The sequence below is a fragment of the Oncorhynchus gorbuscha genome, linkage group LG03 (assembly GCF_021184085.1).
Source record: "Oncorhynchus gorbuscha isolate QuinsamMale2020 ecotype Even-year linkage group LG03, OgorEven_v1.0, whole genome shotgun sequence".
Lineage (NCBI taxonomy): Eukaryota > Metazoa > Chordata > Actinopteri > Salmoniformes > Salmonidae > Oncorhynchus > Oncorhynchus gorbuscha.
In genome coordinates, this window is record NC_060175.1 from 69,317,355 (window position 1) to 69,341,440 (window position 24,086).

The window sequence follows — 24,086 nt, forward strand, 5'->3', positions numbered from 1 at the left end:
CCTCTTTAAAGTGAACTCTGGGGTAGAGAAAAAGAAGCTAAATGCGTAAGGGCAGTATTCACACTTCCCTTGACTTTGAACTCTTTTGCCAGTTCATGTCACCTATTTTGTGGTGTGAGTCCTCTTTGCATTCACATTGCTATGTTCAGAAAGGAACCAAGATCTTTTTCCAGCATTCACTCAAATGCACTCTGGATTTTTACAAAGTGCAGGACAAGCCATTCCATTAGATCGTGTTATCAGACAGCTAGATAATTACATTTTGGAAGCTAAATAGACTAATAGAATTTAGTTAAAAGATGAGACATAATAATTATAATCATAAGATAATATTACCATGCGAATATGATTGGTAACAGAATAAATTGCAGACGAATACTGCAGATTAAATAATACTGTGATGGCAAAGTTGCATAAAAATGGAGGAATTCAGATACAGTGCATTTGGAAACGGACTTTTTCGTCATTTTGTTACATTACAACCTTATTCTAAAATGTTTTTTACATTTTTATTCTTCATCATGCTACACACAATAACCCATAATAACAAAAGCGCAAACTTTTACTTACATAAGTATTCAAACCCTTTGCTTTGTGACTCATAACTGAGCTCTTGTGCATCCTGTTTCCATTGATCATCTTTGAGATGTTTCTACAACTTGGAGTCCACCTGTGGTAAATTCAATTGACATGCTTTGAAAAAGGCACCCACCTGTCTATACAAGGTCCCACAGTTGACAGTGCATGTCATAGCAAAAACCAAGCCACGAGATTAAAGGAATTGTCCGTAGAGCTCCGAGACAGGATTGCACAGATCTTGGGAAGGATACCAAAACATTTCTGCAGCATTGAAGGTCCCCAAGAACACAGTGGCCTCCATTCTTAAATGGAAGACGTTTGGAACCACCAAGACTCTTCTAGAGTCCACCCGGCCAAACTGAACAATCAGGAAAGAGGGGCCTTGGTCAAGCAGGTGACAAAGAACCCAATGGTCACTCTGACAGAGCTCCAAGGTTCCTCTGATGAGATGGAAGAACCTTCCAGAAGGACAACCATCTCTGCAGCACTCCACCAATCAGACCTTTATGGTAGTGACCAGATGGAAGTCCCTCCTCAGTAAAAGGCACATGACAGCCCTCTTGGAGTTTGCCAAAAAGGCACCTAAAGTACTAAAGGACACCTAAAGAAACAAGATTCTCTGGTCTGATGAAACCAAGATTGAACTCCATGGCCTGAATTCCGAGCGTCACATCTGGAGGAAACCTGGCACCATCCCTACGGTGAAGCATGGTGGTGGCAGCATCATGTTGTGGGGATTTTTTTTCAGAGGAAGGCACTGGGAGACTAGTCAGGATCAAGAGAAAGAAGAACGGAGCAAAGTACAGAGAGATCCTTGATGAAGTCCTGAGCGCTCTGGAGCAGGATCTCAACAGGACAACAACCCTAAGCACACAGCCAAGTGGCATTTTAGAATAAGGCTGTAACGTAACAAAATGTGGTAAAAGTCAAGGGGTCTGAAAACTTTCCAAAGGCACTGTATGAAGTATTCGTTTCAGCTCTATCCACACGCAACAAATTCCCGCCATCTTGGAGCTAGAATTGGGATCATGTATACTGTGCTAATGCCAATACAAAAAAGAGTAACACAGAGCACTACGGCGAACTTAGCAAATGAGGTGTTTCTGGTAAGTACATGGGTGCCGTCCTCCATTTTTATGCACCTTTGCCATTGAAACTTTAACATCCAATGTAGGCTACTGCCCCTTTAAGAGGCTAGCATTCATTTTGTGGTCAATGCTATCCGGAATCCTTGGGACGTTCCTACCCTAAATCCTAACCATGACCTAACCCCAACCCTAACCTTAACCATTGTAAATACCAACTTCATATGAGGTAACGTAACTACATAGGGCCGTAACTACATATGAGGACACCGAGGTCCTAACCACTGTAATTACTCAGAATAAAAATAAATAAATAATTATTATTCAAAAGATTAGGAACTCAGTTGGTGTCTCAATTTACTGTTGAGAATTAGAAAAAATAGAATACACCAGATGCAATATGTAATCCACTGACATTCACTCAATTAGCCCATGTCAGTAAAAACATTGCTAAAGATTGTTAAATTAATCTAGCCACCTATCTAAACTTGTAGTAATAATGGTGATTTACTGACTGGGCACACAGGGCATGTGCCCAGGGGCCCTGACCTCCGGGGGCCCCCATTGATTTTGTTAGTCACTCTCATTCAGATATCATATTAACATGGCATAAGTCATGGCAAAAGGTGAAGTATTGCAGGAAATCAGCTTTAAAACTGCAACAATGTCACCCCACCCCATGGTAAAATGTGTAGAATTGCAAGAAATGTTCTGTAAAGCAAACTCGTTTGTTTTCTTTTGTTAAAGATCCTGTGCAGTCAAAAACGTGATTTTTCTGAGTTTTCTATGTATACAGTACCAGTCAAAAGTTTGGACACACCTACTCATTCAAACCCTCAAGTACTCAGAATATGTGGGAACTCCTTCACGACTATTGGAAAAGTTGGTGACACTGTATGTGATTTATTTAGAATTCAAAGCACCCTTAACCAGCATGGCTACCGCAGCATTCTGCAGCGATACGCCATCCCATCTGGTTTGCGCTTAGTGGGACTATCATTTGTTTTTCAACAGGACAATGACCCAACACACCTCCAGGCTGTGTAAGGTCTATTTGACTAAGAAGGAGAGTGATGGAGTGCTGCATAAGAAGACCTGGCCTTCACTAGCCTGCACTAAAACTAACTTGTACTATTGGTAGTAAGTAACCGTCTGAATGTCATCGTGATGCAGCTCAACGGGGAAAGTTAGCGCTGCAAGCCGGAAACACAACACAGGGCACAGTATGAGAGGGAAGTTAGATAGTGTAGGCCAGGGCGACAGCTAAAGCACATGTATTATAGTACAACTACAGTATTAGTGTCTACATTTTCTTTTTTTTACTCCGCTAAAAAAACGAATGATTCTAAAATCCCAATTTAGACAGGAAAGTTTCAAATTCTCACTGAAGTTTCTAGCCACAACAATTAACTAGCTAGCTCTGAATGCAAGCCATTTCGATTTACTGTGTCCAAAGCTCGATTTATATGCAGAAATGTCGGTCAGAGCCGGTACCAGAACCACGCTAGAATTGATATCGAACCTGGTTTGACACTGTGTTAAAGACATAATGTTAAGTCTTACCTTTACGGTGTATAGGGTATAGGGGTGTGAGCCGGTGCTGCGGTGCTCTTTGGCTGTTACAGCACCAGTGATTCTCAGGTTCTGGATAAGGACGGGTCCATCTGGGCTGCTGAGGGGTTCGAAGCTGAAGGGGGTCAGACACAGTCTCCCCGGAGGGACAGGGCAGCCTGGGGGCAACTCCTCCGCCATGCCCGCTGGCCAGTGGGGCTGCTCGGACACCTGCATCTCAAGATTTTAGCAAAGCCATTCATAGCAATTTGTAACCTCATTTATTCTACATCATTATTTTCTATTGTTTTCTATTTATATACTATTTAAATAAGTGTTTAAGAAAATGTAGGAGTGCCGAAAGACCAATAAATAAAGTAACAAGCAAACAAATAAACAAACAAACAAACCTTGGGTCCCAGGACCTTCAAGTTGCCGAAGCATCCAGGTGGCTCATCTTCAAACACACTGCAGAAGTTGGTAGGGGAGGTACAGTCACAGAAGCTGTCTGTCTGGTCCTCCTCGGAGTCCATCTGGTCTAGGGACTCCACAGAGAGCTGTTTGGATTCTGTCGATGGGGACTCCAGGTCCGAGTCCACAACCTGATACAGGCGGCTGCCACCGCTGCAGGACCTCAGCAGATCCATAGACACATGACAACTGTTTATTTTGATCGATGAACCAATGCACGGCATTGGTAGGATCGCCCCGCAGTACTGCCGTGTTTCCTCCTTTAGATCTGGCACTGCCGTATGGTAGGACTCCATGGATTCCAGGGAGTCTGGAGTGGCTGGCTTGGGAGGAGTGGGGCTGTTGCTGGACTCGTTCTGGTCTCTCGGAGTCTGGAGCCAGGAGGTAGAACGGGTCTGGGTCCAGAGCTCCTGCTGGGTCTGACTCCTGTGCAGCTGGACTGGAGTATCAGGGAGCTCATCGAGGGACTCATCCGGTGATTCTTTGGCTTTGGTGAACAAGTCCACAATGGTAAGGTTGAGCCAGTCAGGATCGGACACCCTACTGACCAGTGGGAGGAGGACGTTACAGGTGATCAACTCCCCCACCATGTATCTCCCTGTCCTGGTCTCCAGGTGAGGGAACGGGACCAGGACTTGCATTAGGAGGTCCACTACGGCCCGGGAATAGCTGAGCTCCGTGGCTGGACTAGCCAGGGCTGGGTGGGGGGCATCTGCCTGGCTATAGAGCTCCCACAGGCTGGGGGTGCTGGAGCTGTCTCTGTCCTGCATCCCCAGCCGTGCCTCTGCCTGCTTCATCATCTCCCTGGCTGTCATGTAGCTCTGCAAGTGGCAGCCACACAGCTCCAAGGTCCTCTGGACCAGCGCTCTCCTGTCCACGCACCGAGCCCTCTCCTTCAGCTCCATCACTGAATCCAACATGGCGTCCCGCATAATGTGCTCAAACTCCCCCAGCCCCTCCTCCTCGGTCAGCATGGTGTGGTACCAGGACGACACAAAGTCTCGGATGGCTTTATGCACAGCGCTTTGGATCTCGTGGTCCAGCCTCCATTCGCTCTCAGGCGAGTGGAGGGCCGGCTGTGATCTACCCAGGGGGACGAAGTGCTCCAGGTGTAGCAGGCTGTTGGCATCCAGGGCAGCACGGGACCCCAGCCAGCCACCCAGGACCACCAGCAGGCTGGTGAAGAGACAGAGGAGCCACACGTTCACCAGGAGGTGGAAGAGGACCATCCATGCTACTAGCACCCCCAACACCACAAGCCTCCTCTGGCCCAGTAACTCTGAGAGGGCCCAGTGGTTAGGATTAGGACCAGAACCCTCTGGTGGAGGCATTCCCCTCAGTGCTGAGACCTGAGTTAAAAAGCAAGTAATAGAAAATCAATACACACCTCAATCAAATATCCGTATACCTTAGAGAACATTGGGGATTTCTTTCAGATGATATCATTTTAAAATTCATAGACTTGATTTTCAGGGAGAGAAACTGATACTCACAGACCTGGGTTGAAAACAAATCATTCAAAATGCACACTTCAAGCAATAGGTGGTGGCAAGGCTCCAGTTGTTTTTAGATACCTCTACCTGAGATATAACAAAACACAACAATGTTTTTTCAAATCTATAATGTCTCATCTATTAAAATGGATGGTTGTGTAAATATATTTTACTGCAAAAGGTGGTTAAATTGATAGATATTGTGTGACACCCCCTAAACTCAAAAGTTGGCTGGAGGGAGGATGATCAGCTTACACATAAGCTTACAGTATGTAATACACTGCTCAAAAAAATAAAGGGAACAATAAAATAACACATCCTAGATCTGAATGAATGAAATATTCTTATTAAATACTTTTTTCTTTAAATGTGATTTTGTTGAATGTGCTGACAACAAAATCACGCAAAAATGATCAATGGAAATCAAATTTATCAACCCATGGAGGTCTGGATTTGGAGTCACACTCAAAATTCAAGTGGAAAACCACACTATAGGCTGATCCAACTTTGATGTAATGTCCTTAAAACAAGTCCAAATGAGGATCAGTAGTGTGTGTGGCCTCCACGTGCCTGTATGACCTCCCTACAACGCCTGGGCATGCTCCTGGTGAGGTGGCGGATGGTCTCCTGAGGGATCTCCTCCCAGACCTACCTAATGGCAGTCAGGCTACCTCTGGCGAGCACATGGAGGGCTGTGCGGCCCTCCCAAAGAATTGCCACCCCACACCATGACTGACCCACCGCCAAACCGGTCATGCTGGAGGATGTTGCAGGCAGCAGAACGTTCTCCACGGCGTCTCCAGACTCTTGTCACGTCTGTCATGTGCTCAGTGTGAACCTGCTTTCATCTGTGAAGAGCACAGGGTGCCAGTGGCGAATTTGCAAATCTTGGTCTTCTCTGGCAAATGCCAAACATCCTGCACGGTGTTGGGCTGTAAGTATAACCCCCACGTCGGGCCCTCATACCACCCTCATGGAGTCTGTTTCTGACCGTTTGAGCAGACACATGCAGATTTGTGGCCTGCTGTAAGTCACTTTGCTGGGCTCTGGCAGTGCTCCTCCTGCTCCTCCTTGCACAAAGGCGGAGGTAGCGGTCCTGCTACTGGGTTGTTGCCCTCTTATGGCCTCCTCCACGTCTCCTGATGTACTGGCGTCTCCTGGTAGCGCCTCCATGCTCTGGACATTACGCTGACAGACACAGCATTGATGTGCCACCCTGGATGAGCTGCACTACCTGAGCCACTTGTGTGGGTTATAGACTCCGTCTCATGCTACCACTAGAGTGAAAGCACCGCCAGCATTCAAAAGTGACCAAAACATCAGCCAGGAAGCATAGGAACTGAGAAGTGGTCTGTGGTCACCCCCTATAGAACCACTCCTTTATTGGGGGTGTCTTGCTAATTGCCTATAATTTCCACCTGTTGTCTATTCCATTTGCACAACAGTATGCAAAATTTATTGTCAATCGGTGTTGCTTCCTAAGTGGACAGTTTGATTTCACAGAAGTGTGATTGACTTGGAGTTACATTGTGTTGTTTAAGTGTTCCCTTTATTTTTTTGAGCAGTGTACAATATTGCAAGCTCTGATATTGCTCAAATTTGGAATACAAGGGTTGTCTGCAGCATGCTTTTTTGGAAATATAGACCTGTAGACAGAGATACAATAGGCGGAAATATAATGAATATTTATGATGAATGTAAGCTTTACTTTTTGGTAGCTGAGTAACGGAACTTTCTAAATCAAATTCGCTCTCATTCTGTGCTGCGTAGCCCTGCCTGACAAAAATACATATAATTACACGTTTTTTTAATGTTGTGGCTACAGTAAATCGTCTCCAAAGAAAACAATTGGTCTCAGACATCGAAATTAAATGTTTTGGGCTCCAAAACCCTTATTCTTTCAATTAAGTGAGGAGGGCACAATAGATCATCTTTGGGGTCACCCTGGATTTTGCCTCAAATCCAATATGGCATCCAAAATCCCAAAAGACTGCCATAATACCATGTGGTTAAATAATCTGGAAATATGATTTTTGAAAATTATATACATTTTCTCAGATTTGTATACAACACTCATGCCCATAGAGTGTTTTGGTGTAAATACATTTTATTATGAATCCAATATGGCCAACATGACTAAACGCAACTTGTGACAATTTCTAAGCTTGTTCTGACTTACAGTTCATATAAGGAAATCAGTCAATTGAAAGAAAATCATTAGGCCCTAATCTATTGGATTTCACGACTGGGAATACAGATAGGGTATGCATCTCTTGGTTGCAGATACCTTAAAAAAAAGGAAAACCAGCCAGTATCTGGAATGACCACCATTTGCCTCATATACCTCGACACAACTCCTTCACATTGAGTTGATCAGGCTGTTGATTGTGGCCTGTTGTCCCACTCCTCTTCAATGGATGTGCGGAGTTGCTGGATATTGGCGGGAACTGGAACACGCTGTCGTACATGTCAATCCAGAGCAAACATGCTCAATGGGTGACATGTCTGGTGAGTATGCAGGCCAGGGAAGAACTGTGCCATTTTCAGCTTCCAAGAATTGTGTACAGATCCTTGCGGCAAAGTTGGTCAGACGATCCCAGGTGTGGAGGTCCTGGGCTGGCATGGTTACACATGGTCTGCAGTTGTGAGGCCGGTTGGACGTACTGCCAAATTCTCTAAAATGACATTGGAGACGGCTTATAGTAAGAAAAATGAACGCGCAATTCTCTGGCAACAGCTGTGGGGGGCATTCCTGAAGTCAGCATGGCAATTGCACACTACCTCCAAACTTGAGACATCTGTGGATATGTTTTGTGTGACTTATTTTTTATTTGACATTTTTACCGCTTTTTCTCCCAAATTTCGTGGTATCCAATTGTTCAGTAGCAACTACCTTGTCTCATCGCTACAACTCCTGTACGGGCTCGGGAGAAACGAAGGTTGAAAGTCATGCGTCCTCCGATACACAACCCAACCAAGCCGCACTGCTTCTTAACACAGCGCGCATCCAACCCGGAAGCCAGCCGCACCAATGTGTCGGAGGAAACACCGTGTACCTGGCAACCTTGGTTAGCGCGCTCTGCGCCCGGCCCGCCACAGGAGTCGCTGGTGCGCGATGAGACAAGGATTTCCCTATCGGCCAAACCCTCCCTAACCCGGACGACGCTAGGCCAATTGTGCGTCGCCCCACGGATCTCCCGGTCGCGGCCGGTTACGACAGAGCCTGGGCGCGAACCCAGAGTCTCTGGTGGCACAGCTGGCGCTGCAGTACAGCGCCACCCGGGAGGCCGATGAGTGGCCTTTTATTGTCCCCAGCACAAGATGGACGTGTGTAATGAGCATGTTTAATCAGCTTCTTGATATGCCACATCTGTCAGGTGGATGGATTATCGTGGCAAAGTATAAATGCTCACTAACAGGAATGTAAACAAATTTGTGCACAACATTTTTTGAGAAATAAGCTATTTGTGAATGTGGAACATTTCTGGCAACTTTTATTTCAGCTCACCAACACTTTACATGTTGCATTTATATTTTAGTTTAGTATACATTTTCAATCTGTGTTCATGTTTTAGTCTTATTCACACACTTAAAGCATATTAACAATGGGCACTGCCTTTAATGACACAAGCACACAAGTTAACCAAGTTACATGAAAGCAACCTGTAATACAACAGTCAGGTACTCTAGTAGCGTACATGTAAAGCTCTAACATTCCCCCTATTTTCCCCACTGAAACGAAGTGTACAAGGTTGATACAAAGTATTTGAAGTGACCAAGACATGAGCGTGCCCTAACAGGGTGAGGAGTTAAAGTAGTGGTTGTAGTTCCCTGCTGAAAGAAATAGTACAGATCAGCCTAAATTGCATGCTGGTCTATGCTGGTCAAAGTTGGTCAGACCAACATGGTATAGCTGGTTAGGCAGGCTGACAATCTGGTCAAGCTAGTGATGCTGGTGACCAAGCGGTTCCATGCTGGTCTGCAAAACTACGCCCATCATTATCATATTTCCCAACATGCTCTATTGTAGTTAGATTTTTAAAAAAATGTTTGCTTCAATATCTGGTCTTTTGTATGTACATTAATGTATCTTATGCTACAGAAAGAGATATAAGATACATTTTTCTAAACTAATCCAATCAGTTGACTTACCGCACCCGTTGCTGAAAAGGTTGTTCCGGTTAAGATGATTTAGCTAGTCTAACTCATTAACCATTCTAACCCTGGCAGTCATTCTGAATATAGCTTGTTGGATCTCCCCACTCTGGCTGGATTCCATTTCTTAAGGCTGTTTGCCATCAAAAACACAGCAAAGGTGAGAGTATGTTTTTTTTAATGTTAAATGTGGAAAAAAAGTCCTGCAGGTCAAATCGGGTAGGATGATAATTTGGTAAATAGCAATGTGGGTGGTAGGCTGTGATTAATCTGGGGCAGACCCAGCAGGAGATGAGCAGAGTGAGAAAACATGTGAGGACAACCTTAGACTACTAATTAAACTATGTCCTACACTCTAAGAAGCGTTGGTTCTGAGGGGCGCTGCACAGATCCACTCACACACACTCGGAAAGTATTCAGACCCCTTCACTTTTCCCATATTTTGTTACAGCCTTATTCTAAAATGGATGAAATTGTTTCCCCCTCATCATTCTACTACACATAATAATCCATAATGTTAAAGCAAAACCAGAAGACATTTTTCCTAAATAAATACAAAAATACTGAAAGATCACATTTACAAAAGTATTCAAACCCTTTACTCAGTACATTGTTGAAGAACCTTTGGCAGAGATTAAAGCCCCGAGTCTTCTTGGGTATGATTCTACAAGCTCGGCACACCGGTCTTTGATGAGTTTCTACCATTCTTCTCGGTTGATCCTCAAGCTCTGTCAGGTTGGATGGGGAGCGTCGCTGCAAACATATTATCAGGTCTCTCCAAAGAAGTTCGATCGGGTTCAAGTCCGGGCTTTGGTTAGGCCATTCAAGGACATTCAGAGACTTGTCCTGAAGCCACTCCTGCATTATCTTGGCTGTGTGCTTAGGGTCGTTTCCTGTTGAAAGGTTCACCTTCGCCCCAGTGAGGTCCTGAGCGATCCCGAGCAGGTTTTCATCAAGGATCTCTCTGTACTTTGCTCCGTTCATCCTTCCATCGATTCTGACTGGTCTCCCAGTCCCTGCCGCTGATGCTGCCACCACCATGCTTCACTGTAGGGATGGTATTGGCCAGGTGACGAGAGTTGCCTGTTTTCCTCCAGACCTGATGCTTGGCATTCAGGACAAAGTGTTCAATCTTGATTTCATCAGACCAGAGAATCTTGTTTCTCATGGTCTGAGAGTCCATTAGGTGCCTTTTGGCAAACTCCAAGCGGGCTGTCATGTGCCTTTTACTGAGGACTGGCTTCCGTCTGGCCACTCTACCATAAAGGTCTGATTAGTGGACTGATGCAAAGATGGTTGTCCTTATGGAAGGTTCTGTCATCTCTGGAGCTCTGAGAAGGGCCTAGAGTTGATCCGAGGCCCTTCTCCCCCGATTGCTCAGTTTGGCCAGGTGGCCAGCTCTCAGAAGAGTCTTGGTGGTTCCAAACTTCTTCCATTTAAGAATGATAGAAGACACTGTGTTCTTGGGGACCTTCAATGCTGCAGATATGTGTTGGTACCCTGCCCAAGATCTGTGCCTTGATAAAATCGTGTCTCAGAGTTCTATGGACAATTCTTTCGACCGGTCTTGGTTTTTGCTCTGACATGCACTGTTAACTGTGTGACCTTATATAGACAGTTGTGTGCCCTTACAAATCATGTCCAATCAATTTAATTTACTACAGGTGGGCTCCAATCAAGTTGTAGAAACATCAAGGATGATCAATGAGTCGCTTTGGATAAAAGCGTCTGCTAAATGGCATATATTATTATTATTATCAGTGGAAAAAGGATGCACCGGAGGTAAATTGAGTATTAAGCAAAGGGTCTGAATCCTTATGTAAATATGTATCTTTTTTTTTACATTTGCAAAAATTTATAAAAAAACTGTTTTCGTTTTGTCATTATGGGCTACTGTGTGTAGATTGATGAGGGAAAATTGTACTTAATTCATTTTAGAATAAGGCTGTAATGTAACAACATTTGGAAAAAGTGAAAGGGTCTGAATACTTTCCGAATGCAGTCAGTCAGGCAGTCAGTTATCGAAATTGACACCCTTGATAACGATGAGCAAAAATGTATGCTAAAAAGTGGAAAATTATCATTTTACACTAATACAGTTGCTCACAGAAAGAGATTCTTTAACAAGTCATAGTTTTTCTGTAAAAGGTACGGTCAAAATTGACACCCCTGTTTTTGCTAGCTTTTAATACTTCACCTTGCAAGGATAACAGCACTGAGCCCTTTGTTCAAATGAGAACACATTGGCAAGGATCTTGATATCCTTCATCTGCGATTATGGGCTGCCCTCTCAGATTCAAACCATGTATCTGAATTGTTTTCAAGTCCCGAGACTGAGATGGCTATTGCAAAATGTTGATTTTGTGGCCAATTAAAGTATTTATTTGTGGATTTTGGTGTTTGCTTGGGGTTATTGTCTTGCTGGAAGATCCACTTGTGGCCAAGTTTAGGCTGCTGGCAGAGGAAACCAGGTTTTTAGCTAAAATGTCCTACTTGGTATGATGCCGTTGACCTTAAAAGGGGCACATGGATCAGTGGAAGCAAAGAAAAAGCCCCATAACATCAAAGATACACCACCATATTTTACCGTAGGTACTTTTCTGCATATGCTTCTGTTTGTAGACGTCAAACCCACCACTTGTGTGCATGGTCAAAGAGCTCTTTTTTCATGTCATCTGACCAAAACACAGCCTGGAGTTTGATAAACGGCATTGACACTTGGATTTGAACCGGTGCTATGGTCAGATGACATGAAAATAAATCTCTTTAGCCACACACACACCAGTGGTGGGTTTGGCATTGTAAAACAGAAGCATATTAAATAAAAGTACCCCCTACCTACTGTAAAATATGGTGGTGTATGTATTTTTGATGTTATGGGGCTATTTTGCTTCACTGATCCAGTGGCCCTTGTTAAGGTCAACGGCATCATGAACTTTACCAAAAATTTGATTTCCCTGTGTTCTAAATATATTTCCACTATGAGGTTGGAATAATACTGTGAAATTGTGAAAATTATGATAATGGCCTTTTAGTGTAAAAGCTGTTTGAAAAGACTGCCTGAAATGTATGCCTGTTTTAGTGGGATGGAGTTTTGGCCTGCCTGGTGATATCACCTGGCAGAAAATAAGTTAGACCAATAAGAAAAGAGTTCCAAACTGCTCTGCCAATAACAGCTAGTTTTCAGTTTTCCCCTCCACTGATACCACCCCCAGACAGCCCTAGCAAAATTCAGCTTGAGAAATTGCTCTTTGCGATTTTATTTAATTACTATTTTTATGGAAAACAATCACAGTAAGGTACTTAATTGTTACACAGAAATGGTTTGATACGGAGATAAAATTACTGCATTGGACCTTTAATAATATTGTGGCTGCCATATTGCATTTGGACGTCTTATTTGATTTTCAATTTGTATCGGCTCTAATGAAAACAAGTAGGCTCATGAACTAAAAACGGTCATTTTCCCCAGTCAAATGTTCCTCTGTGGATATTCTATATTCAGCCACCACTCTTGCAACGTAACAAACAAATGCTGGGTCAATAATTACCCATTTGGGTCATTTCTGTAAACCAGCGCTGGGTCACTATAGTACATGCCCAACACTGGGTTATTTTGACTCAGCATTGATGGGTTCTGTGAATGATTTACCCATAATTGTGGTTATTTTGACTCAGCATTGATGGGTTCCGTGAATGATTTACCCATAATTGTGGTTATTTTGACTCAGCATTGATGGGTTCTGTGAATGATTTACCCATAATTGTGGTTATTTTGACTCAGCATTGATGGGTTCCGTGAATGATTTACCCATAATTGTGGTTATTTTGACTCAGCATTGATGGGTTCTGTGAATGATTTACCCATAATTGTGGTTATTTTGACTCAGCATTGATGGGTTCTGTGAATGATTTACCCATAATTGTGGTTATTTTGACTCAGCATTGATGGATTCCGTGAATGATTTACCCATAATTGTGGTTATTTTGACCCAGCAGTGTGTTGGTTTTTGCTATTTTGCTGGGTTATAGTTATTCATGCATTTTTGACCCAGCCGTGGGTTATTTCTTACTTTCTTGCTGGGTCAAGTTTTCTACCTTTTCTCTATTACGTAATCTGTGAATTTCTAAAGGTACAAATACTTCTAACAACAATCAATGTTACAACGTTACTACACAGTCTACCAAATTCTTAAAATTACATATGGCCAATCATGACCGATTGTAGGTCAAATACAAAAATGTTTATTTTCAGATATTAATTTCAGCTACAAAATGAAGTCATGCAACAGATAAACAAATAAGGAATACACAAAAAAAACTTTAGAAGCACAATCCATATTTTTTTAAATCACAGCAGCCCTACCAATTAAAGCTGAGGAAAGGGGCCTGAAGAAAAGTAAACACTTGACCCTCTCTACTCCCCCCAACCCCTACCAGTTATCAATTTCCAATAGGAATGTATGTAAAAACCAAAAAGAAACATGTCTTCTGCTCCAGAGCCTGTCCATTAATTATGGCGAATACCAGGGAGTAGAGATGATTGTCCCGAGAGTCAGAACGAAGGTTACGGGTCTCTTGTTTTTTTCACCTGGCGGAGGTATTTAGCCATATTGGTTCAGGCCAGGGGATTAAAGAATATGACTAGAAGATGTTGAACAGTAAGGAAGACACTCACTCTTGCACAAGCCCGCCACATACACAAATTGTGGTCTTTCCTTTTGCTCAGGACATGCTATACTCCTATACAGTCTATTGCTGTGTGCAGGACATTCATCTGTATTGACTCCAGACATTTTGTGCATGGTTTACAGCAGGAGTAGGAAGAGTACTAAAATAGCCTACTCAAGTAGAAGTATTATTACTTTCGATGACATTTTAATCAAGTAGAAGTAAAATGACTGACTTTGAACATTTTTATAAAAGTACTTTGAAAAGCTACTCAATTACAGTAATGTGAGTATTTGTAATGAGTTACTCCCCACATCTGGTTTACAGTATTCCATATGAAATAGTATTCCATATTCTACATGTATACTTACGCTTCATTATGACTTTCGGGCCTCATCAATGCTTGGGCGGGCAGTCTTCTTTCCAACTCGTTACACTGGTGGTGGGAAAAACACTCTCAGGATCATGTTGTCTTCAGTATCTGGGAGACAAAGACGTAAGGCTTTAGGGGTCAGACAAAAGGGATAAACGTGAATCAACATTTGAGACACTACTTTCATTTCAATATAACTGTCTGCATCCAGACTGAGCTAGCTAGCTATCTAACTCAGTAATAATTTGGCTATAAAAACATACCGGAACTGAAACACCACAAAAGCATGAGTTACTGTATGAGCTTGTAGTTCAATGTATTCCGCCAGTCTTTTTTATTTTTGTTGTCAATGCCTTATATATATATAATATGTATATGTATATCACGGTGGCACATGAACAATCGGGTTATAGAGCAAACAATGCAATTATCACAACATAGGTTGAAATTTGGTTTGGCTTCCTCAGTGGTTTTATCCATGCACTGCCTAGGTCTATTTAAGCAATAAGGCCCGAGGTGGTGTGGTATATGGCCAATATACTATGGCTAAGAGCTGTTCTTGAGTATGACGCAACACAGAGTGCCTGGACACAGCCCTTAGCCATGGATATTGGCCATATATCACAAACCACTGACATGCCTTATTGCGGTTTTAAACTGTTTACCAAAGTAATTAGATCAGTAAAAATACATGTTTTGTCATACCCGTAGTATAAGGTCTGATATACCACCGCTGTCAGCCAATCAGCATTCAGGGCTCTATCCACCCAGTTTAAAAAACCCATTCGTTCATATGCCACGGTGATATATAATAAAGCCTTGACAACAAAAAGACAGTCACAGTGGCGGAATAAATTCAACTACACATAAGTTTGTTTCATCAAAAAATCGGAGAGCAACATCTATCCGGTGAAGTCCGGATAGATGTTGCAGCATGGTCGAGCAAGTTTGTGTTTTGGACAGTTTACTATACTACTGCTTTAGAACCACGGAGTTACCGCAAGTCAGCACAAAGACAACAGGAGCACTGCCTCCGCTATTCCAGCACCATTTCAACGTAAATATTTAATCATAATCAACAAGGCTATATGTGCTTAGTTAAATATACTGACAACAAACGTAAAGATAACAAAAACGATTTAGTCCAATCAATGTTGCTAAATATCCTGTGGCTGTCCATGGTACTGATTTCTGTGTGCGCACTTTTTTTTAAATCAGGGTTATCCTTGTATTATTGCGCTAATGTTCTATTATCATGACCCATTTTAGTATTCTACTATGAGAGATACTAGATACATACTATGACAGCAATTCACTGTAATAGGTACACATGTATCTGGCACAAGTGACGATTAAACTGATTTGGATTTCAAAGACTGCTATTATTAATGTAATGTTTGATATTGCAACATTGATGTGTGGAACCTTTTTTATCAACACGTACGTGTTTTTTGCAAATGTATTCCTTTATTACTTCATGATTTATATTGCCTGAACACTCAACGTTGATTAACACCACAGTTATGTGTGCTTTTGTCAGGGTTGTGGTCAAATGCACGTCATTTAAAGTCAATTCACCGATTGAACAAAAATCCTATTTAATTTGTACATTTTTCTAATTGCAAAAGCATGTAACATAATTAGGGTATTCCAGAACTGTAATTTACATGTAAATAAACAACCTTGTTTTATGTTTTTAATATTGCAGATAGAATGCTGTGTGCCAGAGATGGTACCATTCAGCTTGTCTGGGGACGACAAAGAAAATAGAAAATGATTGGAAGAGGCCTCTTTGCTGTTAAATTAGAGGCGTATAAATAAATGACTGTTGTGCCTTGTAACTACTTTAAGATGTGGAACTGTTGCACTAAAAATGCAAACATTGATTTGGCATACAATTTAAGATTGTAAACATTGTCTAACTTCATATAGAACATATAACACTTGAAATTAACATTTCTTTAAAGCTATTGTAAATAAATGCATATTTTTAAAATTTGAGCCAATTACATAATTAGTTATTGATTTCTTCATCTTTAAATAAAATGCAATGTTTGAGATGTTATACATTTCTATCAAGTCAAAACTGGAATGTTTAATCAAAACAAAGGTTGTAAAAGTATACTAGACATTTATATGATTTATTCTATCTAGTTTGATGATTCTGTGACAGTGAATTTGTTATTGATTTATACCACTTTAAATGACATCTTATAGTCAAAACTGGAGAAAAACTATTCTACTAAAAACAAAGGTTGTAAAAGTGTGCTAGACATTGATAGAATAAACCATAACTATTTTTTATCTTTCTGTGACAATTAATTAGTTGTGGATTTTTACAATTTTAAATGGCGTTTGGCGAATGTCTGTTGAATGTCTGTTGCAAGTCCTAATGTGTGAATATAAAATCCATTTTTACCTTGGTGTAATAGGCTACCTAGCTAAAATGATTGCGAGCCTCACTCCCTAGCAAAATTAGCTAGTTAATGTGAGCCTACATCTAGGCCAAAGAGTTCTGTGTCTAGGCTCTCAATTGAACTTCAATTGTCGCAGGCCAGTGGCACAACATATCAATTCATGGTTAGATCAGAATCGAAGTCAATCATTGGCATGTACAGAGAATTAAGTCAAAATCCCCATCTCCACCCATGGCTTAAGAAAGGGCCGATTTAGCAAACTAGCTACTGTAGGACATCGACACAAGCAGACCAGAAACAGACACGTTTTTCTAAAAAAAACATTACGTTTTGCAAAGGTCTGAAGCCAAATCCAAACTTCCCTTGTGGGGTGTTTTGCTGCACCTAGGTAACCCACAGTTGAGCTCAAGCTCAACGCTGAGGCCATAAGCCTGCCGGCATCCATCAATCAAATGCTATGGCGGCAACATGTTATACTATTTCGGTCCAGACAGCCTCAGAAACATGGGCCACACATACTGAGACATGGGGGCGCTATTTACCTCGGTCGGATTATTTCTCCGGTGAGATTCAGCCACTTGCGAATTGACTGACAATTATTCAAACACAGAGAGACATGAAAAAGAAATTGTATAATTTTTATTGGTCAAATATTTGGGGAAGCCTAACATTGGCATCCATGTGTGACTATGTAACTACCGGGGCGGAAGGTAGTATAGTGGTTGGAGCGCTGGGCCAGTAACCGAAAGTTTGATGGATCGAATCCCTGAGCTGACAAGATAAAAATCTGTCGTTCTGCCCCTGAACAAGGCAGTTAACCCACTGTTCCCCGGTAGGCCTTCATTGTAAATAAGAATTTGTTAACTGACTTGCCTCGTTAAATAAAAATATGTCAGGCAGGACAGCACTGAATGAGAACCATTGACTTGGAGAGTGGTCAATTAATCAGCTACCAAAAAGTAAAGCTCACGTTCAAATATATTCGAAGTTGATATTTCCGCCTATTAACAATTTTTGCACTAAACAACCATCCATTTCATAAAATTGGAGACATTCGATAAGGAAAAACATGGTTTTGCTGTTATTCCCCATTTACAGGTATCTCACAAATGAAATCCCATTCATCCCCCCAGGCATGCAAACTGGCCCCGATAGTGTGGGTTGTGCTGAAAGGACAGCTCCGCTGATCGGCAAGGGATTACCCTCGTCTATGGTGGTCAGGGCAAATTTCGTGTTGCTGAAGGACAGATCTACCAAGGGCAAACTTGGTTTATATCACAGCTGCAGTGCTAACCTCAAGCAAATATCATATTTTAAAATTTAAAAAACACAAATTAAGCTAATCAACAGTATTTGGGTTGTTTATCGTTTATATCAGAGACAAACTATAGCGTTTTTGTTCATGACGCTCTGCATTTTTACATATAGTTCCACTGTAAAACAAATTGGGACATATAAACTTACCGCAAACGATTTGAAATGATCATAATTGATCTTCTCGAGGCTCTATTGAGTCTCTTTGCTTCAATCTCTTCAATGACATTTATTTACTTCCTGGTTCCCATGGAGCCATCTTGCTCTATTCTCTGAAACAGGTGTCCATGACGTTTACAGTAAGTACCGCCACCTACTGAGGTGAAGGTGCACCTAACCAGATATATACACACACTGTATGACTGCGCCCGGCTAATGCCGCGTTCACGTGCCAGTCATAACTAGGAAACTTTGAAATGTCCAATGTACTAACCGGTTGTAGTCATAAACGATTAGCTAACTAATCGGACATTTCCGAGTTTCCTAGTTCCGACTAGCAGGCTAACGCGCATATCTCCCGGCACTTCGTCATGATGACCCATGAAGTAGATGTCCTGTCCATTGGTCATCAGGCGGAGAAGCTTGACAAGACAGTCTGAACACACGTTTGTTCATTGACTGATACCGCCTTCACGTGCTTACCGGAACTAGGAAACTCTGAAATGTCCGACTCGCTAACTGTTTAGTTTTGCCCAGTTCAGCGAGTCGGAAATGAGTTTCCTAGTTCTGACTAGCACGTAAACGCGGCACGAGAAACAGCTGTATCCGTAAAATATTACAAATTTTCCTCGTTTGATATTAGTGCAGCCTATTAGGAAACTAAGTAGCCTAGGCTGGCTTCTGTATGGTCCATTTAAAAAATGTAAAAAAGCATCGCCTTTACCGTATATAACATGCAAAAGAATAGGCTACAACAAAAACGTCCAATGTAAATTCTTAATTTGACATAATGTCAAGTTGTTTTCCCATGTCGGCCCTATATATTGCTAAATTTGTCTAATACAATTGAAACTTTATTTAACCAGGCAAGTCCGTCAACAAATTCGATCCCAATACAATTAGTTTGCAATGATTACACCAAATACATTAAAACATGACATCGACAACAAGCTTAATTTTAAATGGTATGAAAGGTCACATTGGGTGATGGGTCAAAAGCGAGACAGGCCACGCAAAGTAGGACTAGTTGTTTGTGCAAGTAGCCTTGTTACTTGTTGCACATATGCTTCTTCTGAAAGGGGCAAATCTGTTTGGTGCATGTCCAACAGCTTTGGATAGGGTGAGACCCAGAGTTTGAGGTATTCTGGTGGCACTGGCTGCACCCGTCTTTTGCGCCATGGTTATTCATGTCGCGTATTTGCTTTCGGAGGTCCCAGCGCGTTTTATCGTCCAGACAGCAGGCCACATCCACCACCACAATCCGGGCGGGATCCCAGACGCAATCCTCTTCTCGGCCAGATTTAATAGCGGTAACGCCACAGTTTGGTGGCACCCAGCAACTGTCGTAACCATTCTGGTGCCATGACTTCTGAAGCGGATGGTTATCAATGTCGATCTTCTTCACCTTGCCAACCCGCACCTTTAATTTCAACACTACAGCTTCCTTCTTGTCAGCATTCAGCGGGTAACACTTTGCTTTGTCGATATTACGGCTCACGTAGACCCCCGATCCCAACATTCCATCGCTGGAGCGTTGGAACCCACTGGTGATAATACGCTGGACATACTTTAGAAACGTGCCATGGTACATGGTGTAAACTTTCTCGTCTTTGGGCTTCTCGCCTGCATGGAGCTTCTTCTCCTCAATTGCAGTCCAGCCAGAAAAAGTGATCTCTTCTAGGTCCATAGTCGGTATCTGTGGAAGTTATATTTATTTAGTCCAAGACAAAAGGTAGCCTTATGGAGGGCCAAATATATCACGTAATCATATCCTAATAAAATACCCAATTGACAATGCCAAGTACACAGTCAAATACATTCTAAACGCTATACGAACCTGTTGAAAGTACAGTCAAATATAAAGTCGAGGCTATTGCAACGCATAGGATCACTTTACTTTCACTTTTGATTCTCTAGTATGTCCTGTTATACAAACCCTTATTTTATTTCCCATTCAAGTTCTTAAAGTGACACACACCCCTCGGCATGTCATGCACGTAGCCAGGCAATAAAGCCTATTCATTCTTCAATAAACTATGTAATCGTTCCAACAACAAAAACTTAAAATGATCATAAGCTAGTCAAATGTATTCCACAATGCATGCACAACTGCCGCCTTCTGTCCTTTTAAATCCCCACGAATAAAGGGCCTACTCAACCATGTTCTTACTCAGTTTTCATTTAATTCCTACCTGTCATCACCCTTTAGATTGTGAAGAAGTACATGTTGACCATTCCCTAGTTTTCTTTCTCATCTCATGGGCGCACTCATTTTGCACCCCCGTGGACTCCAAACTGCGTAAGCGTTACATGACCTACAGCATGGTCAAGCAAGTTAATGTTTGACATTTTAGGACAACTAAACAACTATTGATTTAGAACCACAGAGAGTTACTGCAAGTAGCAAAGAAAACAGGAGCTGCCTCCACTATTCCAGCACCATTTCAACATCATCAAATCACCTATGCTTAGCCTAATACAGTGACAACTAAAAGATAACAAAAACAATTTAGGTCAACCAACTTAAGCTAAATATGTGGCTTTCCATGGTTCTGATGTGTGTCTGTGTGTGTGCATTCATGAAAGTAGAAAAAAACATGTTGACTCACCCTACTTGTAGAGAAACGTCAATACCACTATCCTTTCGTTCATGTTGACAAAACAGCCTATGATTCTGTCATACAGTACACTTTTTTTGTTGTCCTATGCTACCTGGCTAAAATTCTTGCCTGATAGCCTAACAACATTACCTAGCAACATTAGCTAGTTAACATTAGCCTTCTACATTTGGCTAAATATTGAACTTTCATCCACTCAGGCCGGGGGTACAATGTATGAATTTATGGTGGGATCAGAATCTCCGTTATAGTCACTGGTCAGTACGGAGAATTAAGTAAAACCACTAATCCCTATCGCCAATCATTGCTAATTTAGGAAAGGGCTAATTTTAGCTAGCGAGCCACCAGAAGACAACACAATGAGATGCAACGATTCAAGTTGTTTTGGTCAATGACATATTTTATTTCAATGTGATGTGTTTGGAGTGAAGCCAAATCCATTCTGGCTTCCCTTTACATTTTTGGTGCACCAGGACCATTCACAGTTGAGTTCACTCAGTTTAGCTCAACACTGATTGGCTATTATTTTATACTTAAATTTTTTTTTATCAATGGAGGCCAAACGCTCGCTGGCTTTTCTTGTATTCAATGCTACGGGTGGCCACAACGTCATACTATTTTTGAACAGATAGCATCAGATAGATAGCCTACACATTCAGAGAGAGACAGAAGGGCTCTGCTTCGGACGTCAAGTGCTTACTCCAATCACCCAGGCAACAGCCAGGGGACTGGGCAATGCAAAATGAGCTCACCTTATAAATTCACAGAGAGATGTTGCCTTAAAATAAAGAATTTCCCATCTGGCTCATTGCTCTTCAGGCTATTCCTTTTATTGACATGTTCAAAGCAGAGCAATGAATACCATTAAAGATCCCACATTAGAACTCCGTAACATGATGCACAGTCAAAAGGCCTGCATCATTACAGATAACAATTTTTATCCAACAGAAACATGTTTATGTGCAATGTGTTGACCTACGTGTTAAAAAGGTATCTATGTCCTCATCTGTTTGTTTTTTACATGTCTGATGTATTTATGTTGCCTGTTTTGTGTATAATGTGTCCATGTTCACCTGCCCAGGGACTACAGCTGGAAAGTAGCTATTAGCTAAATCTGGTGCGACATCATTTCTCAGTGCTATGAGACTTGTGTTTTTGTTGTGCATTGTCCCTGCCAAATAAACATAATAAAAATACAAATGGATCAGCATAGTCATTGAACAAGATGATAATCGTTGCACAGGTCCTTTGATCTTGTCCCTGAAGTGTTGAGTTTGGCTCAGTGACTGAATGAATGAATCAATGCATATCCCTTCTCTTCATCTTCTCGCTGCTGAGTCAATGAATGCCCCCTTTCTGCGCCATATGAGTAAAGAGGTTTGTGATGGTGAGGGTGGTGTCAATGAAGCGCTCCACACAGCTAGCCAGGCATGTGTCGGTCCGGGAGTCCAGCTTGCTGCTCGGCTTATCCATGCATTTGTCCCAGCACACATCGGTGAAGGTGTGCACCTACAAGAAAGAAGAAACCGCCATAAACACAACACAAGTCTAATGTATTTAAAAGGATTACGCAATAGCTCACCTGCAAATAGTTATCTTTGATTATACTGTCTAATAGTAAAGGAATACCATATAACCTTGAGAAAATAACTACATTTAAAAACATTTCAGTTTCACAAATGGGAATAGACAGGATAGAGGAATACGAAATGATCCTGTGTAGCTCAGTTGGTAGAGCATGGCGCTTGTAACGCCAGGGTAGTGGGTTCGATCCCCGGGACCACCCATACGTAGAATGTATGCACACATGACTGTAAGTCGCTTTGGATAAAAGCGTCTGCTAAATGGCATATATTATTATATTATTATCTGACTTTCAACCACTTTTAAGTCCAGAAAATAATAGGGAAATGTATTTGGGAGTGAACTAGCTCACTATCCCCAGTTTTCAAACCCAGAGGCGCAACATCGCGAGACTTACGGGAACTCTTGCGAAACAGACAAAACTGACCAGACCAGGGTTTGAGAAGTAAATGACAAGTTTATATTTTTTATCTTCCTTAGTTTTTAATTCTCTCGAAATCTAAGACAACATAGACTCTAGCCAATGGTCAAAAGCCATATTATCGATCAAGATAATATGAAAAAATGTAACGTGCAAGAGTCCGACTGAAAGCACTACTCTGCTACAACGGCAAATGTTCAATCAATACCGGAAGTAAACCAGAAAAGTCGATCTGACATCACCTTCTTGTTCTTCTTCTTGTTCTGCTTGTTCTTCTTCTATGAGGTTTAACAGCGGTTGGCATCCAATTTGTTGCATTACCGCCACCTACTAGACTGGAGTACAACTCCCTTATACTTTACTTGAAATAGAAAAATGTACTAAATAAATACCGTACCATCTACCACTATACGTACTAATTTCAAAATTATAAAAAAATAAAATGAACACCACCCTACTCCACTAATTAAATGTATGTATTCCTGCCTCATGCCATAACTCTTAGACTGTTTCTTCCTTTATGCCACCCAACTTCCTCAACAGTAAAATTGTTTTAAGTTGCATGGTTAAAAAAAACAGATTCACAACTTAACACATCCTGTAACTCTTTTGCTGCAAAGTCTTGTTCACCTAAATACCTCTGCAGCTGCCACCACAACCTCAATTTTCTGAGACTTCAGATCCATCCCTGCAGTACAATTGATAACCATTGCTATAAATGCTAAAAATCCAATCTTACTGAAACGGATTTCACTTTTTGTCCTATCCCTCTGTACTGGTATATCTCTACTACTCTCACCACTCCTCCCCCTTAACCCATCTTCCTCCACTTTCTTCACCACCTCAAGCATATTACAACTTCTGCTCAACCTGCCTCTCTCGCACAGGACATTTCTGAACCCCAGCCCCATGGGCACCCCTACAATTAACACAGTCCACTACTTTCCCAAATACAACACATTCCTTTGTCTAATGCACTTCTGCACATTTGTCACACCTTGGACCCTCCCTCCTACACACTGCTGCCACATGCTCATAAGCTTGACACCTGTAACATCGTAACGTATTTGGCACATACACTCGTACAGGATAACGTATATATCCTAACTTCACTTTGTCAGGCAAAGACTCAACTTCAAAAGTCAAAAGAACAGACAATGACTCTTCTGTTTGTCCACTCTCGCCACCCTGTCTG

The 24,086-nt window shown here is 41.8% G+C and overlaps 2 protein-coding genes across 5 annotated transcripts in view; both read right to left on the minus strand.

Moving 5' to 3' along the window:
* Positions 1-18,953, minus strand: part of LOC124031794 (sorting nexin-19-like) — a 32,129-nt gene extending 13,176 nt beyond the window's left edge. The window contains exons 1-5 of one of the 3 annotated variants that reach the window (XM_046343465.1): positions 18,260-18,953; positions 14,377-14,486; positions 5,184-5,266; positions 3,626-5,035; positions 3,228-3,446 (exon numbers count right to left, since the gene is read on the minus strand). In XM_046343465.1, the coding sequence (XP_046199421.1) occupies positions 3,228-3,446; positions 3,626-5,017 (1,611 nt within the window). In that variant the 5' untranslated portion in view covers positions 5,018-5,035; positions 5,184-5,266; positions 14,377-14,486; positions 18,260-18,953. Of the gene's footprint in view, positions 1-3,227; positions 3,447-3,625; positions 5,036-5,179; positions 5,267-14,376; positions 14,487-18,259 lie in introns of all 3 variants that reach the window. The other 2 variants (XM_046343464.1, XM_046343466.1) reach the window with 2 other exon arrangements.
* A 151-nt stretch (positions 18,954-19,104) lies between these two features.
* Positions 19,105-20,584, minus strand: gig2o (grass carp reovirus (GCRV)-induced gene 2o). 2 transcript variants are annotated; one of them, XM_046343468.1, is made up of 2 exons: positions 20,461-20,584; positions 19,105-19,964 (listed from the first exon to the last, which is right to left on the minus strand). In XM_046343468.1, exon 2 carries the CDS (start codon positions 19,953-19,955, stop codon positions 19,317-19,319), a length of 639 nt encoding a protein of 212 aa, XP_046199424.1. In that variant the 5' UTR covers positions 19,956-19,964; positions 20,461-20,584; the 3' UTR covers positions 19,105-19,316. The 2 variants fall into 2 exon arrangements, with proteins under 2 accessions (XP_046199424.1, XP_046199423.1); XM_046343467.1 differs by lacking the exon at positions 20,461-20,584 and adding an exon at positions 20,106-20,231.
* Positions 20,585-24,086: the final 3,502 nt, after the last annotated feature.

Excerpts from the sequence above, each read along its gene's own strand:
- gig2o (XM_046343468.1), bottom strand. The coding sequence starts at position 19,955 with ATGGACCTAGAAGAGATCACTTTTTCTGGCTGGACTGCAATTGAGGAG.